Source organism: Adiantum capillus-veneris, chromosome 2 (genome assembly GCF_014529385.1).
Source record: "Adiantum capillus-veneris isolate H3 chromosome 2, ASM1452938v2, whole genome shotgun sequence".
Taxonomy (NCBI): Eukaryota; Viridiplantae; Streptophyta; class Polypodiopsida; order Polypodiales; family Pteridaceae; genus Adiantum; species Adiantum capillus-veneris.
In genome coordinates, this window is record NC_140932.1 from 110,689,594 (window position 1) to 110,707,697 (window position 18,104).

The following is an 18,104-nucleotide window of genomic DNA, read 5'->3' on the forward strand; positions in this document are numbered from 1 at the left end:
TGCTTCCTTAGAGTAAGCAAATGTACACAATGTTAAAAATGAACAAATTTTTTGTCTTGTAAGACTCTCTTTTTCTTTATTGTGCACAAAAATGAAGTAGAATGCATGCTTAGATCAAGTTTGCGGAGATGACGTCTCCCAAACACCAAGTAGAGCTTGTCACTCTACTATGGAAGATTGATAGGTCTTATGTGCAGACATGCTTGCGGCAACCTCAGGCTCTCAAGTGCCAAATGGACTAGTCATCCATTGTGGAATGATGTCGTAGGGTAACATAGGGATCCTCTACCCGCTAAGAAAAGGACTCATGAATATGCTTTATCTTCTCTACACCATAGTCGAGGATGGCTATGATTTCAAGAGAGAGGTAATGTCATAATAATCAATATCTAATTCTCCTAAATGATTTTCTCATGTTAAACTGATCATTTAATATGGGGAAGTGCCAGGGGAGAAAAAGCTAGAATATTGGTTAAGCTAGCAGACCGGCCACAGTGGGGATCCAAAGGAGGGAAAATAGGGATCCAAAGGGGGGGGCATCTGCAAAAGAGCCATGTGAAACAATGGGCTAAAAAGACCCTAAGGTTCAGCGCATTAAGACTTCCAAAATGCTAAGGTTCCAAAAATTCAAAGGTTGTGTCCAAAGGTCAACCATGGGGGGAATTGGATGCTTTGTGTGTGTCCCAAAAGTCTTTACAAATCCCTACATAGGAGGGGGCGAGCCTTGATTGTAGGGGATGAGCGAGAAAGTCACACACACACACACACACAAGCTCCCTTTACACAAAGGGAATGAGGGACACATGTCAGCTCCCTAGCCCAAATTCCCACAAGGTGTACCCAATTCTTATTGGATGGCCTTGGAGGTGGAAAAATGAGAATTAGTCTAGATTAAATCTAGTTTAATTAATTTAAAAACACTTAATAAAAGAACCAATGAGAACTAAGTCCTCTAGAAGACTATTGGACAGTCTCCCAAGGGGTCCAATGAGCATTCAGCAGCCCAATGGCTTGTATGATTCCTATTGGCCAGGAGGCAAAGGGGTCCAATGAGAGTTTAGTTGAATTATTAAATTACCTAAAGCTCTCACAAAAAGGGAAAGGGGGACACATGTCAGAAGGCTATGTCATAATAATCAATATCTAATTCTCCTAAATGATTTTCTCATATTAAACTGATCATTTAATGTGGGGAAGTGCCAAGGGAGAAAAAGCTAGAATATTGGTTAAGCTAGTAGACCGGCCACAATAGGGATCCAAAGGAGGGAAAATAGGGATCCAAAGGGGGGGCCATCTGCAAAAGAGCCATGTGAAACAATGGGCCAAAAAGACCCTAAGGTTCAGCCCATTAAGACTTCCAAAATGCTAAGGTTCCAAAATTCAAAGGTTGAGTCCAAAGGTCAACCCTAGGGAAAATTGGATGCTTTGTGTGAGCCCTAAAAGTCTTTGCACATCCCTACATGGGAGGGGGCGAGCCCCAAAGCTAGGGGATGAGAGAGAAAGCCACACACACACACACACAGGCTCCCTTTACACAAAGGGAATGAGGGACACATGTCAGCTCCCTAGGCCAGATGCCCACAAGGTGTGCCCAGTTCCTATTGGAAGACCCTTGAAGTGGACCAATGAAAATTAAGCTAGAGTAAATGTAGTTTAATTAAGTTAAAAACATTTAATAAAAGAAACCAATGAGAAATAAGTCTCCTAGAAGACTATTGGGCAGTCTCCCAAAGGGTCCAATGAGCATTCAGAAGCCTCATGGCTTGCCTGATTCCTATTGGCCAGGAGACAAAGGGGTCCAATGAGAGTTTTGTTTAATTATTTAATTATCTAAAGCTCTCACAAAAGGGAAAGGGGGACACATGTCTGAAGGCTATCACTTATGCTGTTTAATTCCTATTGGCTTGACCTGGGGAGGTCCAATGAGGCAAAAGCCAGACCTAATTAGCAGCTAGGGCTCGCCCAAGAGAGAGAGGGGGCTGATTTTTGCTTGGCATTGACACACACACACTCACACTTGACCATGTGTGAAGGAAGAATACTCTATCTCCTCCCAAGCTTTAATGGAGAGCTCATCACCTACTCCAAGCTTGTGAGATAGAAGCCTACATCAACACTCTCTTGGCATGTGGATGCAAATCCAACCAAGAGCCAAGCTTCAATGCATGCTCATCTCCTCTACCAAGCTAATTACTAAGCTAAGCTATGCTAATATGAGTGATTATGTGAGGAGATGTACATCTTTCTCGTAAGATACTCCTTTTTCCTCTCAATCTACTCTCATACCCTGCTAGCTCTCACCATCTTCGAAGGTGTGTGAGGTCTTGGGTCTGAGAACGGGGATAATTCAAGTTGTGTTTGATTAAGTGTTTTGCTTGGTGTATGAAGCTTCCATCTTCATTGCACTAGCTAGTCTTGAAGGAACACAAAGAATTGTATTGTACAATGTCTCTCTTGATGGGAGAAACCATAATACAAAGCCTTTTGGAGGGGGGACCGGCTCCATGCAAATCCGGTCCTCAACTGTTGTCAATAGCTTAATTTCTCTCTCTTTTGAAAGTATTGTCGATGCTATCTAACTAGGTGTTATGCTTTTTGTTGCTCTCTCTCCACCCAAGCACTCTTGTAATTCTCATTAGGAATCTATTCTAATGAAATGCCCACTATGTTCATGCTAATTTCCGCTACACATAAGATTTTAGGCCATTAAATGTTACAAGGCTATCACTTATGCTGCTTAATTGTCATTGGCTAGTCCTAGGGAGGTCCAATGAGAGGGTAACATGAGCAAATAGCAAGAGGGGTCGACCAAGAGAGAGAGGGGGCTGATTTTTGCAAGGCATTATCACACACACACTCACACAATCTCATGTGTGAAGTAAAGAAGACTCTCTCTCCTTCTCAAGCTTTAATGGAAAGCTTATCACCTACTCCAAGCTTGTGAGAAGGGAGGCCTACACCAACAACTCTTGGCTTTGTGATGCAAATACAACCAAGAGCCAAGCTTCAATGCATGATCATATCCTCTACCATGATAATTACTAAGCTAAGCTATGCTAATATGAGTGATTATGTGAGGAGATGTACATCTTTCTCGTAAGAATACTCCTTCTTCCTCTGAATCTACTCTCATACCCTGCTAGCTCTCACCATCTTTGAAGGTGTGTGAGGTCTTGGGTCTGAGACCGGAGATAATTGATGTTGTGTTTGCTAAGTGTTTTGCTTAGTGCATGAAGCTTTCATCTTCATTGCACTAGCTAGTCTTGAAGGAACACAAAGAATTGTATTGTACAATGTCTCTCTTGATGAGAGAAACCATAATACAAAGCCTTTTGGAGGGGGGACCGGCTCCATGCAAATCCGGCCCTCAACTGTTGTCAATAGCTTAATTTCTCTCTCTTTTGAAAGTATTTTTCATGCTATCTAACTAGGTGTTATGCTTTTTGTTGCTCTCTCCACCCAAACACTCTTGTAATTCTTATTAGGAATCTATTCTAATGAAATGCCCACTATGTTCATGCTAATTTATGCTACACACAAGTTTTTAGGCCATTAAATGTTACAGTGGGTCAGAGACGCCAAAAGCTACCAAATACCGTGTAATGCTTACGTCAATGCGTAGAGCTTTTACCTACGGTTGCAATGCAACAAACGTGACTGCAATGTGACAACCGGGGAGAGAGTATGAAGCGCGAGAAGGAGAGAAGTGAGCGCCATTAGCTCACAGTGTATATTTCATTATCAAAAACTTAATAATAACTTACAAAAATTGGCTTTTATACCTTATCCAAGGTTTTTGGGGGTCAAAACTAATAATTTGGGAGCTCTAACTAAAGACGGGTAATGACAGGTTGATACAATCTGGAAGCTTATAGCCCCGACTCATCTATTACAAAGTTTATCCAAAAAATTGGAGTTACAATATTCCCAATTTATCAAAAATATTAAGTGTTTTTACAATGAGAGCTTCGAAAAATGGTATCCAAGTTAGCTTGCTGCTAACACATTCATGATAGGATTCTTTGAAGTCGACTCCTCGACCTTTAATCCCATGACCAAAGATTTACCAACTCAACATACAGCATATCAGAGCACTCTCAACAATAATCCTTTCAGAGAGCTGGCGACGAAGATGGAGATCGAGGCAAGGCCACAAAAATTCAGGTGACTCACTGGGACGTTGGAAAAGAGGCTAATCAACCAATAAGGCAACATTTAAAGACAGGATTGCACGAGGATGTGCAATGAATAGGAAGGAGGGAATGTTTCGTGGATTGAACGGAATGTTACTTACAAGGTGGATATACACCAAACTTTGTTGTACTCAATCATTTTTTCAAAAGAAGTTTTGTAATTCTACTAATGATGATTCTCAAATTGAAGAATGTGTTGTTGACTAGAGAGAAACCAACTCTGCTACACAACCAGCCAGGTCAAAACATTGGACTTTTTTAATGTAACTATGATTCCATTGTACTTACAATAATTTGCAACTCTTACCACAAGCATGGGAGTTCTGAGGCCAAGCATCTCCAACACATTACGCTTGCTACTTGTTGAAATCTTTCTCTAGTCTCTAGGCCTCCTCTAAGGTCCATAGCCAGCTCTTGCTTTTGGTTTTTTAATCTTTGATGTTTAGAGCACTACTATCTATTTCACTAGCATCCAAGGTGAAATGATAGCTCTTCTCAACAAGTAAAAGCATGAACTTTGCAAATGAAGAATAAATTTGTAGAGAATTCCAAGTCACTCGGTCATTGGCAGCAACTCCTCCATGACTACCTCAGCCTGCTTTAAGATGCCTATCACAAAATATGTACACGTGTTCAATGAAGAGCAAGAATGCTTGCTTTGAGCACGTGTTTTTGATCGGACATGAAAAAGCTATAGATAATCTCAAATAATACACTACATAGACTATAAAAGCATACCCTAAGTTACTTAAATTGTCAATGTAAGCATTAATCAAAACTAAATACTAACATATGACCAACGCAGTCCCAGTTCAGCCACAGAATTCCAGCTTTCAACAATCAAAAAGGTTGAAACTAGATGAACAAGTAGCTTGTAACCATCACAATGGTTGAAACTAGATGAACGAGTGTAGTTAGAAATGCGTTTCAAAGACACCATGTAACTAGACATGGTCCAAAAAGAAAAGCCTCACAAACACAAGTACAAAAAGGTCTTAGCAGCTTAGCTTTATGTCCTAGACTACTCTCCTATCAACAATTATGTATTAATCTTTCAAAACAGCACTTGAACGATAGATTAAGTGATTTACCACAATAAAATCAACCTTCTTAAAAGACAATTAAGATTACACTTGAAAGAAGGAGAAATGGACCACTCAAACAATGCACTGAACTTAAAAATCCTTAATTTTTAACTTTCCCAATACTCTCTCTCTCTCTCTCTCTCATGGTCACACCAATGCCACAGCACATTAGCATAGATAAAACCCTGATTAAATTACAAAAACATATACACCATACATCCATGTTTCAGGCATTTCAATTGTGCAAAAACACTCATCAAGACAAAACTTGACTTGAGAAGGCAAGACTCTCACTTATAACTTCTCACAACTGAGAGTCACAAACTAAAAGTGTCTTGCCTTCCACCTAAAAAACCAAACCCTTCTCACTGCGCAGATAGAATACCTAGTACAAAACTACCTAATGGAGCAAGAAATCATCCAATAGAAGCTGATTATAAATATTTTTCTAGAAGCAATCCCTTGATACATTCTTTCTCCATGTCAGTTGCACGAGTAAGTTCATCAGGCATGGTAATAAGAACTTCCTTGAGGAGCTTCTTCACGTTCTCAGTCAAATAATTGTAGTCGTGTTCAATGCCATAACAAGTAAGGTAGATGTGAGGGTCCATAAGAATCTGCCGTAGCTGCCATTCACTTTTCTTGTCCCACGTGACAGCCACTAGAATGAACTTTGCAACAAACTCTCCTCGTGGTCCAGGAATCACATAGCCTTCCATGCATGCATCAAGCAAGCACTTTAGTGCCCCTTCCTAGACCACATCATCCCTCAAAGCATACCCTGCAGCTTCCACAAGAATTAGCTCAGCTTGCAAGCCAATATAAATCATAGACCTATCCTCAGACACACGTAGAATCAAGTTCACGTGTGAAGCTGACAAGGGTCTTGCAAGCTCAAATCGAGCACATATGGAGATCCTTGTTGAAGCAGACCCCACAGTACACATCCAGACCTTCTCGTCAAATGGGCCGGCTATGAACCAACTTTTGCAAAGCAAAACGCCGAACAAAAGAAGGCTTATCCCCCATTTCCAGCCTTTTAGACCACATTGGCTTACCTTGCTTCAACCAATGTTGGGGTTGGAAGCAGTCAGGAACTCCATGACTTGCAGTTTTCTTGAAAAGAGAAATATTTGGGAGGAAGTAGATTGGAGGTGCCGTTTGAAACCCATCGATCTGGCCCTGTCACTGTTCTCATTGTGCTTGCTGGGTAATAGATTGGTAACTTTAGCGAAGGTGTCTAGCATAATTGCACTGAAGGTATGATGGTCAAAAAACATCCTGAGGGCCCTCCTCATTTAATAGAATGGGGAGAGGGCCATCGATTTTGATTTTGGTTCATTTATTTGCAGCCCTCTTGCTTCATCAAAGGTTTTTCAACAAACTTGATTACTTCACTACAAGTGGAAATGCTCCACCCATCTAGATTTTCCTCTTTGTATGTGGCATCATGGTCAAACTTCATCCACTCCTCCAGAATCTTCTTAGCAAAGTCATCTTATCAAGAAGCTGATATTGCTTCCAAACCTCTGGGGGTGTGGTACTAATGCAAGCAGCCAGTATGCTAAGCCACGCCTTCAAGTAAAACACCATAGCATGTTCTATGAATGTGTTAGCAAGCTTATCTGCGAGACCACCTGTCCTCGAGGGAAGGTTGTTGGTGCCGAGTGACTCGCCAGGCTACAATATCAAACATACACACCCAACTTGCTCAATTCCATCAATGCTCTTGAATTTCCTATAAGGACCGTTTCCGTAAAACAAAATGTCAGATTTAGTATTGTCTGTATCCTTTTGACTGTACACACCCACTGCCATATAGCAAACTACCAAATTTCGTATTGTCTTGACCAAATCAGCCTTAAGGATTGTCAAACAAATTACAATTGCTAAGAGTTGTTGGTACTTGAGAGTCATCGAGTAGATACACAGGATGTTTGACGACACTTTTCCTTCTAATTCTCTTCTTGCATATGTCCTTCTTGTTAGGTGAAACGATGGTCTTTGGTGTCCAAAAGGCATGCACTAAATCTCTTATTTCATTCGTGATAGTGGTTCCTCGAAGCAATTGTCTCTCACAAGCGCTCAATGGCAACACTTTATCCTCATCTTTATTCTGCAGCCTTGAACTTGCATTAGCTATATTCCTTCGAAGGATACTAGCAATTTTAGATTGGTTTATTGAGGTCTTACCCAGGATACTAGCAATTTTAGATTGGTTTATTGAGGTCTTACCTATACTATTGTTCAAGTTCATTGTCAAAAAGGTTCTCTTCATAAAAAGCTCATTTGCTGAGTGCAGGACCTTGATTTGATTCAAAGTGTTGCGCACACTGGAAAGAACGGTGTCTCCGACATTGCGGAATTTTTTTTTGCAGCTTAGAAAATGACTAGTGGTCCAAGACTTGTTGGAATATTCCCTTTTGTTCATTCCTTGATAAACCTAGTGTTTTCTTGCACCAACATAGTGCCACCACTGTGCAAATTTTCTTCCTTGTCCTGGCTTTTGATAATCCAAGAGTATAAGACCAATAATTACGAAGAAAATTTTGATTAGTCGGAATGAAGTTGCTAATGGAATGGCTTTGTGTCTATTCATTCATGCTCGGACCACCTTCCAGCTCGTCGAAAGAGAGAAGTTGTGGATCACCTCAGTAGTTATTTCCTGATGTATTGTCCATTGGCAAGGAGCAAGTGCAAGAGGGAGAGAGGGGGGGGGGGGGGGGGGGGGGGGGGGGGGGGGGGGGGGGGGGGGGGGGGGGGGGGGGGGCTTAAGGGTGGAAAGAGAGAGAGAGAGAGATAGAGAGAGAGAGAGAGAGAGAGAGAGAGAGAGAGAGAGAGAGAGAGAGTACAACGACTTCGGTGTGGCTATTGGAGCAGGCAAGGTGAAGGATGCAAAACTGTGTGTGTGTGTGGGCGTGCGCGTGCATGTGTGCATGTGTGTGTGTGTGAGAGAGAATGCCAAACTCTCTCCCTGTGTGTGTGTGTGTGTGTGTGTGTGTGAGAGAGAGAGAGAGAGAGAGAGAGAGAGAGAGAGAGAGAGAGAGAGAGAGAGTCAAATCATTGAACCATAACCCCCCTTAGTCCTGCCCTCAACCCCCACCTTTTCTCAAGAGTGGCCAGTTTCAAAAGATAAAAACGTCTTCAAAAACAAGGAAAAAAATTATATGGCCCCTCCCCGATTCCAATTAAAAGGTTCTCTCTTTTTACACACACGAACCACTAGGCCTATGTTGTGTCAAGGACACTCCTTTTTGTACCCCCAAACCATGCTTTTAGCCGTTTCTTTAAGTTAAATAAGAGCTTCATGTTGTTGAAGCCGATGCTTGCAACTTTGCAAGGCGTAAAAAAATTGTAGGTTCAAAGAAAAATTGCACAATTAGATACCTTGAAGAACCTTGCATGCGAGGAGATGCAACAAGTGAAAGAGCATCATCCGGTTCTCTCGAAAAGAGAAACAATGGTATTTTGAAGAAAAGCCTTTTTCGTTGTGGGATGATTTGATTGCATTCATCTTACTCAATCACGGTAATGAAAAAATAAAAATTTTGAATGAGGCACACAATACCCTAAACCATATTGATGGTGCTAAATCTAGTTAGCATTACAATTTTACAAAAGATGCACAAAAGAAACAGAAAAAGCAAAACGAGAGGTATACCTGAATGATGTCTGTAAGGCAAGTTGAGATAGACCATGATTAGTTAGGAGGGGATGTGGAGAGCGAAAGCCTGATTGTAGCTTTTGTTGCAAAGCCCCTCTTTGGCTTTTAGGTGTTTCTCACCTTCAACACATGCGCTTGCTGCTTTGTTTTATGTTGCTTGTCGGTGGACCTACTGCCACTCCCCCATCGACGCTCTTTCGAGCTACAGGTCCCCTTTGCTTCTTCTTCTTCTTCTTCTTCTTCTGTTGTTGCACTCATCGGAACATTCCCAAGAGACCCCATAGCTGAGAGAGAGAGAGAGAGAGGAGAGAGAGAGAGAGAGAGAGAGAGAGAGAGAGAGAGAGAGAGAGGAAGAAGAAGAAGAAGAAGAAAAGAATTTTTATGTCATCGGAACATTCCCAAGAGACCCCATAGCTATGAGAGAGAGAGAGAGAGAGAGAGAGAGAGAGAGAGAGAGAGAGAGAGAGAGAGAGAGAGAGAGAGAGAGAGAGAGAGAGAGAGAGAGAGAGAGAGAGAGAGAGAGAGGACTCCATCATCAAACAAGAGACCTTTATATAAAAGTGTGTATAAAAAGAAGGCAAAAAGGGATGATCCAAAGATGTGAGAATCTCTCTTTTTATTTGTGGTTCTACAAGATACTTCCATGCAATTCCACAAGGTAGACACTCGCAATGTCCCCGCATCCAAGCCTCTTGTTTAACTAGACTATTGTAAGAGTGGTCATCAAACCTATCTTAATTTTGTTTGGAAGCCAAGGTAAAATAAAAATAAACACTTGATCTCAGAGAACAAAATACAATTTATTTATGTAGATGCTATTGTATTTATGCTACAATACGTCAAGAGTGGTATCCTCCTCCTTCACCTTTGTCAATGATGTGTTATATACTCAATCTCTTTGGTATTTTTCTCCTCTTTCTCATGAAAAAGAACATGAAAATGAGAATTAGACCAACAAGCACAAGAAATTTAAAGATTCCCACCATTGTCACTAGATACTCCTCTCCTCTTTCAATAAATTATCGTAACCCAAAGCTCATAGCATTCAATATATGAGCAAAATGGTTTGAAGAAACCTATGCTGACAAGACATAGCATGCAAGAGAACTCGTGTTTGTATATATATCACAAGCTTGCCCTTTTGTGCTGCCAACATAGGCAGCTTCACAATGCGATACAAGGTCTTGAAGACCATGTCTTGCAAAAGAAATAGTTGACTTGGAATCGAATAAAAACAATTAGATAGCAACTACACCCTTTAAGAGAAACAACTAACCATAAAACCACTAGGAAGACGCACCATTCATAACAATGCTTCTGAATACTATAACATGCAAGGTAGGTAGCTCAAAATGAGATTACATACCTTCACTTTGATGAATAGACTTTAAGAGAAACAACTAACCATAAAACCACTAGGAAGACGCACCATTCATAACAATGCTTTTGAATACTATAACATGCAAGGTAGGTAGCTCAAAATGAGATTACATACCTTCACTTTGATGAATAGACTTTTTTTATTGGCTTCTTTAGTCTCTTCCTTCTTTTGCTACGATTTCTCTACATCAAATTTAACTTTCCACTCCATCTCTCTATATTTTGTGGCAAGTTCTTCGCTGCATGTGATTAGCACATTGTCAAAAGAGAATTCCATCATGAATGGTCCATATCTCACTGGAAACTATAGCTCTAGGCGTGCGAAGGAAGACCCACCCATAATGAAGCCTAGAACACCACATCCTAAAACCTATGCTTCACCTCAATTCGTTCTTAAAAAACTATATGAGACATCTATTCACATGACCCCCCAAATTAGGTGGCGGTTTTGCAGACTTCATCCTAAAAACCTTTGATGGCATGGAACAAATACAGCCTATCTTCAAAATGAAGGGAGGTAAGGTTAAGTCTCACTTATCTTTGTTCACTGTCATCTTTAAAACAAGCCTTTGGCTATGTACTGAGATGCTTACAACCCCTTCTAGATGGTTTTTGGGAGAAACAATTTGAACTATAGAGGCTACAGATATATGAGCCTTTTATAGGCAATAGAATACACTCACAATTTTACATGGTGATACACTCATCATGAGCATGTAAATCTTTCCCTTTCTTTATGCCACTATGAGGTAGCTAAACCCCTTCTTACTAATCCATATCTATTTCTACCCATAGAGGGTTTTGTACACATGTGAAAAACTTTCAAGGAGTGGCTTATGTGTGAGTTTCACCAGACTCAGCAAAATGCAAAACCAACAAAACAAGGTGATGTAAATGCTCACCTATCAAATAGGCGAAACTATCTCATTTTGGATCTTCAAGAAATTTACAGAGTAAGAACGTGTTATTGACTAGAGAGAAACCAACTTTGCTACACAACCAGCCAGTTCATGTTGTATGAACAACTAAAGAATTGGATGGGCATTGAACTTTTTTAATGCAACTATGATTCCATTGTACTTATAATAATTTGCAACTCTTACCACAAGCATGGGAGTTGTGAGGCCAAGCATCTCCAACACATTGCGCTTGCTACCTGCTGAGGTCTTTCTCTAGTCTACAGGCCTGCTCTAAGGTCCATAGCCAACTCTTGCTTTTGATTTTTGCCTTTGACGTCCAGAGCACTACTATCTATCTCACTGGCACCCAAGGTGAAATGACAGCTCTTGTCTTCAACAATTGAAAGCATGAACTTCGCAAAAGAAGATAATAAATGAAGCATAACTTTGTAGAGAACTCCAAGTTACTTGGTCATTGGAAGCAACTCCTCCATGACTACCTCAGCCTGCTTTAAGATGGCTATCACATAATATGCACACGTGTTCAATGAAAAAAGAGACTGCTTTCTTTAAGCACGTGTTTCTGACTGGACATGAAAGAGCTATAGAAAATCTCAAATAATACACTTCATAGACTATAAAAGCATGACCTAAGTTACTGAAACTGTCAATGTAAGCATTAATCAAAACTAAGTACTAACATGACCCGCTCAGTCATAGTTGCAGCTCTAGAAATCTAGCTTTCAACAATCACAAAGGTTGAAACTAGACAAACAATTGCAGTTAGAAATGTGTTTCAATGACACCATGTAACTAGACATGTTCCAAAAAGAAACAACTCACAAACACATTGTAACTAGTCCTCCTAACAAGATAGTGGCCCTACAATAAAACAAATAAATTGCTCACAAGCTTCACACTTGAGCTTTGGGGGACATCAAACAACAAGTTTCCTCTCTTATGGTTTAAGAACAAAAGCAAGGACATTGACATTAAAAGTGCTACTTTCTTCCTATTTCTTTAAGTTAAATAAGAGCTTCATGTTGTTGAAGCAGAAGCTTGCAAGGCGTTAAAAAATTGTAGCTTCAAAGAAAAGTTCCACATACAAAAAAATAAAAAATTTGAACCAGGCACATGCTACCCTAAACCATATTGATAGTGCTAACTCTAGTCGAAATTAGAATTTTACAAAAGATGCACGAAAGCAACAAAAAAAAAAAAGAAGCAAAACAAGAGGTATACCCGAAATGATGTTTGTAAGGCAAGCTGAGATAGACCGTGATTAGTTAGGAGGGGATGTCAAGAGTGCAAGCCCGATTGTAGCTTGTTGTTGCAAAGCCTCTCTTCGGCTTTCAGGTGTTGCTTAACTTCAGCACCTGCACTTGCTGGTTTGCAGTATGCTGCTTGTTGGTGGACGGACACTCTTTCGAGCTCCAAGTCCCTTTGCTTCTTCTTCTTCTTCTTTTGTATGCTTTTGTTATTGCACTCACCCACATGCATCTCACTCATGTTGACATTGGCGGAGAATAAGCAACTTAGGATATTCAATTGTTCCTTCAATAAGAATGGAAGAGAGAGAGAGAGAGAGAGAGAGAGAGAGAGAGAGTTCCCGAGATCCCACTAACACAATGCAATGATCTTAAAAAACCTTAATTTTTCACTTTCCCAATACTCTCTCTCTCTCTCTCTCTCGTGGTCACACCAACGCCACAGCACATTAGCATAGATAAAGCCCTGATTAAACTACAAAAACATATACACCATCCATCCATGTTTCAGGCATTTCAACTGTGCAAAACACTTGCCAGACAAAACTCTACTTGACAAGGCAAGACTCTCACTGCTAACTGCTCACAACTGAGAGTCACAAACCCTGGTCACTACGCAGACAGATTACCTAATCATCCACTAGAATCTGATTATGAATATTGTTCTGGAAGAAATCCCTTGATCCATTCTTTCTCGATGTCAGTTGCACCAGCAAGTTCATCAGGCACGGTAATAAGCACTTCCTTCAAGAGCTTCTTCACGTTCTCAGTCAGATAACTATAGTTGCGGTCAATGCCGTAACAAGTAAGGTTGATGTGAGGGTCCATATCTGTCGCTACAATATCCCCTTTATTTGATGTCCAAAGAAGCCATGCAGACCCATCCCCAAGATTCTTGACTGGCTCACGCAAGGACATAACAATAGTGATGACGAAAAGGGCTGGTTCTACCCTTACATTTGTAAACTCCGACCTTACTTTAGTAGTAGAAACTTCTTCTAGCCATCCAGGCTGTTTCAAGTTCTTTAGTGAGACAACTATGCAGGTCATGCCTTTTGAAGTCCACACTGGAATGATCATGTCTATACCTGGCAAGTTGTTCTCTCCCTTGTATATGAGAGCATAACCTGATACGAAAGCCCTACGCAATGTATCAGAGGTTGGAGGTTTACGCACTAGCACGAATGAATTGAAGAAAACGCTCCCCCCCTCTGGGCATTTAGCCTTAAAAAGGTCAAAAGCGACTTGATCAGCCTTTCCATCTACAAGTAGCTTTTGCAAATACTCTTCCACAGGAATCTACCGCAGCAGCCATTCACTTTTGTTGTCCCATGTCGCAGCCACTAGAATGAACTTTGCGACAAACTCCCCTCGTGGTCCAGGAGTCACATAGCCTGCCATGCATGCAGCAAGCAAGCGCTTTAGTGCCCCTTCCTGGACCACATAATTCCGCAAAACAAAGGCTGCAGCTTCCGCAAGAATTGGCTCAGCTAGCAAACCAATATAAATCCTGGACCTATCCTCAGATACATGCAGAATCAAGTTCGTGTGTGAAGCTTACATGGTTTCTGCCATTTCCAGCCTTGCAGACCACATTGGCCTACCTTGCTTCAACCAATGCTAGGGTTGGAAGCAGTAAGGAACTCCATGACTTGCAGTTTCCTTGAAAAGAGACATATTTTGGAGGAAGTAGATTGGAGGTGCCAGTTGGAAACCCATCGATCTGGTCCTGTCACTGTCCTCGTTGTGCTTGCTGATTAACAGATTGGTAACTTTAGCAGAGGTGTCTAGCATAACTGCAACGAAGGTCCGATGGCCAAAAAACATCCTGAGCGCCCTCCTGATTTGATAGAATGGGGAGAGGGTCATCGATTTTGAATTTGGTTCTTTTATTTGCAGCCCTCTTGCTTCATCAAAGGCAAAGATGACACTGCAAGGGGTGTGAATACACGGAGACTTCTCGTCACGTGAGCATTGTCTGCACTTCTTCTGCAAGGCTTTTTCAACAGACTTGATTACTTCACTACAAGTGGCAATGCTCCACCTGTCTAGATTTTCCCCTTTGTACGTGTCATCATGGTCAGACTTCCTCCACTCCTTCAGTATCTTCTCAGCAAGGTCATCTTTTGGAAAACCATGCTCATCAGGAAGCTGATATTGCTTCCAAGCCTCTGGAGATGTGGTACTAATGCAAGCAGCCAGTATGCTGAGCCATGCCTTCAAGTAAAACACCATACCATGTTCTGTGAATGTGCTAGCAAGCTTATCTGCGAGACCACCTTGTCCTCCGGGGGAAGGCTGTTGCCGTGTTACTGGCCAGGCTGCAATAGCAAACATACACATCCAGCTTATTCAATTCCATCAATGCTCTTGACTTGCCCATACCTGCTGATTGTACAAGGGCGCAATAGGGACTGTAGAAAACATCACTTCTCATTGTGCGGCGATGCTTAACAAGTTGGTTGTGCAGTTCCTGATGTGCAGTTCCTTGAAACGGAATCTTGAAGCACTTGTTGGCGAGAGCCGTTTCGTTGACATAATGCCGTTCCTCATCATCATCAAGGCGAGGTTTTTTATTTAGCAATACGACCCTTCAAAAATTCGGTGTCATGTTGCGCTTCCATATTAAACTCTGAAACCAACTTGTCAGGATGGTACTGGAGCAGATCTGCGAGCGCCTTCCCAGAGTGAGCCAGATTCTCGACAACAGAATCTTCCAACTCCAAGTTTGAGCCGATCACGTAGCCATAAATTTCCTCCACTCTCGCTGCTCTTTCCTGCAAGCGTCTTTTCTGATCCATTGATGCTAGCAAGAGCAATAACAGAGGGAGGAAAAGGACTTCTCGCCTCCATGCTAGGGCGGCTTCACAAACGTCCGCCCATTCTCTATGGACAAAGCGAATGACCAGTAGGTGGCATCAAACGCGCAGGTGCTGGTGGGGGGGGGGGGGGGGGGGGCGCTAGGGGATGCCCACAGGCATAGCTGTGGAGTCGCAAAGGTGAGGTCAAGGGTTTGAGGCTTGGGTGCGAAGTAATCTCGGATACCCGGGTACCCGAGATTACTTTGTCGTTTCGAGATTACTTTGCCACAATCTACGGCTCTCCTTCATCCCACTGTAGATCCCACCCCCTCAATGCCCGTGTCACTTAGTCCCCCCCCCCCCCCCCCCCCCCCCCCCCCCCAAAGCATGGGCGCGACTGCCATGGCAGCTTTTCAACAAAAGTTTCGGGTGGGAGATTTGATCTCAGCACCACATGATCGCACGCCCAAGGTCGTACGAGCTGAGCCTATAGCTTCTCACGTAGCGAGTCCACGAAAAAGCAGTTATGTCCACTATTTGTGAATGCTCGAATGTCCATCAACCGAGTAGGGTACTTTTTGGGCCCTCCATTGGCATGAAGCGCCAGGATGGATGGTGCCCGTTTGTGGAGCCACCCTTAATGTGAAAGGGCTCGCAAATGGGTGTCCAATGTTTTTTTGCCTCATGGGCAAGCATTCGCCCGCTTGTGAAACCACCCTTACTCCTTTACACGAGTTGTGAGCTGAGAGAGGGAGATGAGAGACTAATGTGACTTCAATGCTATGAGGTTATGAGACCCGTCTTCAGTGGGTCTTGCTCGTTCTTACCACATGCCAATCCGCAGGAAATTACAGCCACCTTCGACAGCCAATGTAACTTCTCAGCATATGGTTCCATGAAGAGCTATGGCACGTAACTTCCCTGTACATGAGTTTCCTGTGGTAATGGCTGCTCCCAAGTTTTATTCACCAATTGATGAGCCTCCTTGAAGAATTGGGGCAATGGATTATTGAGTTTGATGAGTTCATTGTGAAGGGGATCGGGGAGCACCACAGACGAAGAGTGAGAGAGAGAGAGAAGGAGGCAGACACGATGTGGGTGGGGAGACTCAAAGAGTGAGCAGCCCCCTATACACTTATGCTATGTATAAGGTATACAAGTCAGTGGGCGCCCAGACTCTGGGCGGCCTGGCAAGGCACATGCGCCTATACCCCAACAACCTCCCACTTAAAGGCGACTGTGCCTTTAAGCAAGAGAACTTAGTCTAAAGACTATAAAAGGTGAGAGAAAACCGCTCTCAACCGATGCCCACTGGCTGGCTGTGATTGTGTGCATCCGGCTGTCCTGCTCCTGCGTAAGTCTATACACCACCAGACGTACCGCACACGTACTGCAAGTATGTACGCAATACCTGCATATCTCCCTCGTGCACTATGCCATCATCAGTCAACAAACGATTGACAACCCCAACTGCAAATGCTCCCACTGCAGCTGCGATATCCGGTGTCAAGATCAACATCTCATACATGAGACCACCGAATGCCGATGCAATGCTAGCGGGCCCTGCTAGCTCTACGGAGCATGCATCAACATATATATCCCTGGCAATAGGCATCTCTGACTGACGAGGCGTGTCACCCACATGCATCTCCTGACTGTCCGCAAAAGACGCATCAACCTGTCGTGCAACCTCATAGCAAACCAGCAGCTCTAGGTGTCTGCTGGAAGACATATCCTGCACAACTATATCCCCATGCTCACTGTCGAGCATAGAAAGGAATGACTGCATAATCGCTGACATCTCATCCTCCTCTGCAATCATCCACTGCAAACATGACCACTCAATCTGCTGTGACTCACTAGAGCTCTCATGCTCTAACTCCGTATGCATAGACTCTTGCACAACGTCCTCCTGTCGTGACTCACTAGAGCAAGACCGCTCTACCTGTCTATCCTGCATAGAAGTATCTTGCACAATTGACTCTCTGCTTTGCTCAGTCACTAGCAAAGCATGCATGTCTGACTCTGTCACCTCTCTGTGTGACTGCTCAAGTCGTGCCCCAACTGTGTGCACAACGAGCTCACTACGCTGCACTCCATGCAAAGCATCTTGCAACCCACAAGCAAAAGAGACTCGCCTGCTCTCTCGCTGTCTACCTGGCTGTTTGATCACAGAGACAACACCGTCTCTCTCGTGATCCACATGCAATGGGTAACCTGTACCACTCCTGGCACCTCTCGCAATCACTAGCGAACCCAAATGCATCACAAAATCTCGCTCTCGTAGCGAAATCTGACATCCACAATCTCTAAGCTGACCAATCGAGATCAAACTCACTGTCAAATCTGGTACATAGCGCACATGTCGTAACAAGTAAGATGCACCACTCGGTAATGACAGTCTCACGTCTCCTGCACCTGCTATGGCATGCACCGATCCATCGGTCAAACGTACACTGCCAAGCATCCCGCTAGAATAGCTACAAAACCATGCACGATGCGGCGTGACATGAAACATAGCATCTGCGTCTAGCAACCACTGCGAAGGGAGTGCACTATCCACATGTATAGCATCTCGTGCATAGCTCGAGGTAAAAGTGACATCCCCGTCACTAGTATACTCCGACACTACATTTGCCTCAACTGTCAAAGCAACTGAGTCCATGGCATCACTACATACATCTCTGAGACTGCCATGTCTCCTACGATGTCGCATACGAAGAAAACAGCGCCGTCTAACGTGTCCAGAATGACCACAATACCAACATGTCACCCGTCGGCATACTCGTGAATGTACATGTCTCACACGAGTCC

The 18,104-nt window shown here is 42.8% G+C and overlaps 1 protein-coding gene and 2 pseudogenes across 1 annotated transcript; all 3 read right to left on the reverse strand.

Moving 5' to 3' along the window:
• Positions 1-5,712: 5,712 nt before the first annotated feature.
• LOC147463392 (uncharacterized) lies at positions 5,713-9,224 on the reverse strand (annotated as a pseudogene).
• Positions 9,225-12,866: 3,642 nt separating this feature from the next.
• On the reverse strand, positions 12,867-14,054 carry LOC147463393 (uncharacterized). The gene has a single exon (XM_086528688.1). The coding sequence runs from the start codon at positions 13,567-13,569 to the stop codon at positions 13,141-13,143; it is 429 nt and encodes a 142-aa protein (XP_086384814.1). The 5' UTR covers positions 13,570-14,054; the 3' UTR covers positions 12,867-13,140.
• A 180-nt stretch (positions 14,055-14,234) lies between these two features.
• LOC147463394 (uncharacterized) lies at positions 14,235-15,420 on the reverse strand (annotated as a pseudogene).
• Between the last annotated feature and the right edge of the window lie 2,684 nt (positions 15,421-18,104).

Bases quoted from the DNA above. Each gene is read 5' to 3' on its own strand.
- LOC147463393 (XM_086528688.1), bottom strand. From the start codon at position 13,569: ATGATCATTCCAGTGTGGACTTCAAAAGGCATGACCTGCATAGTTGTC.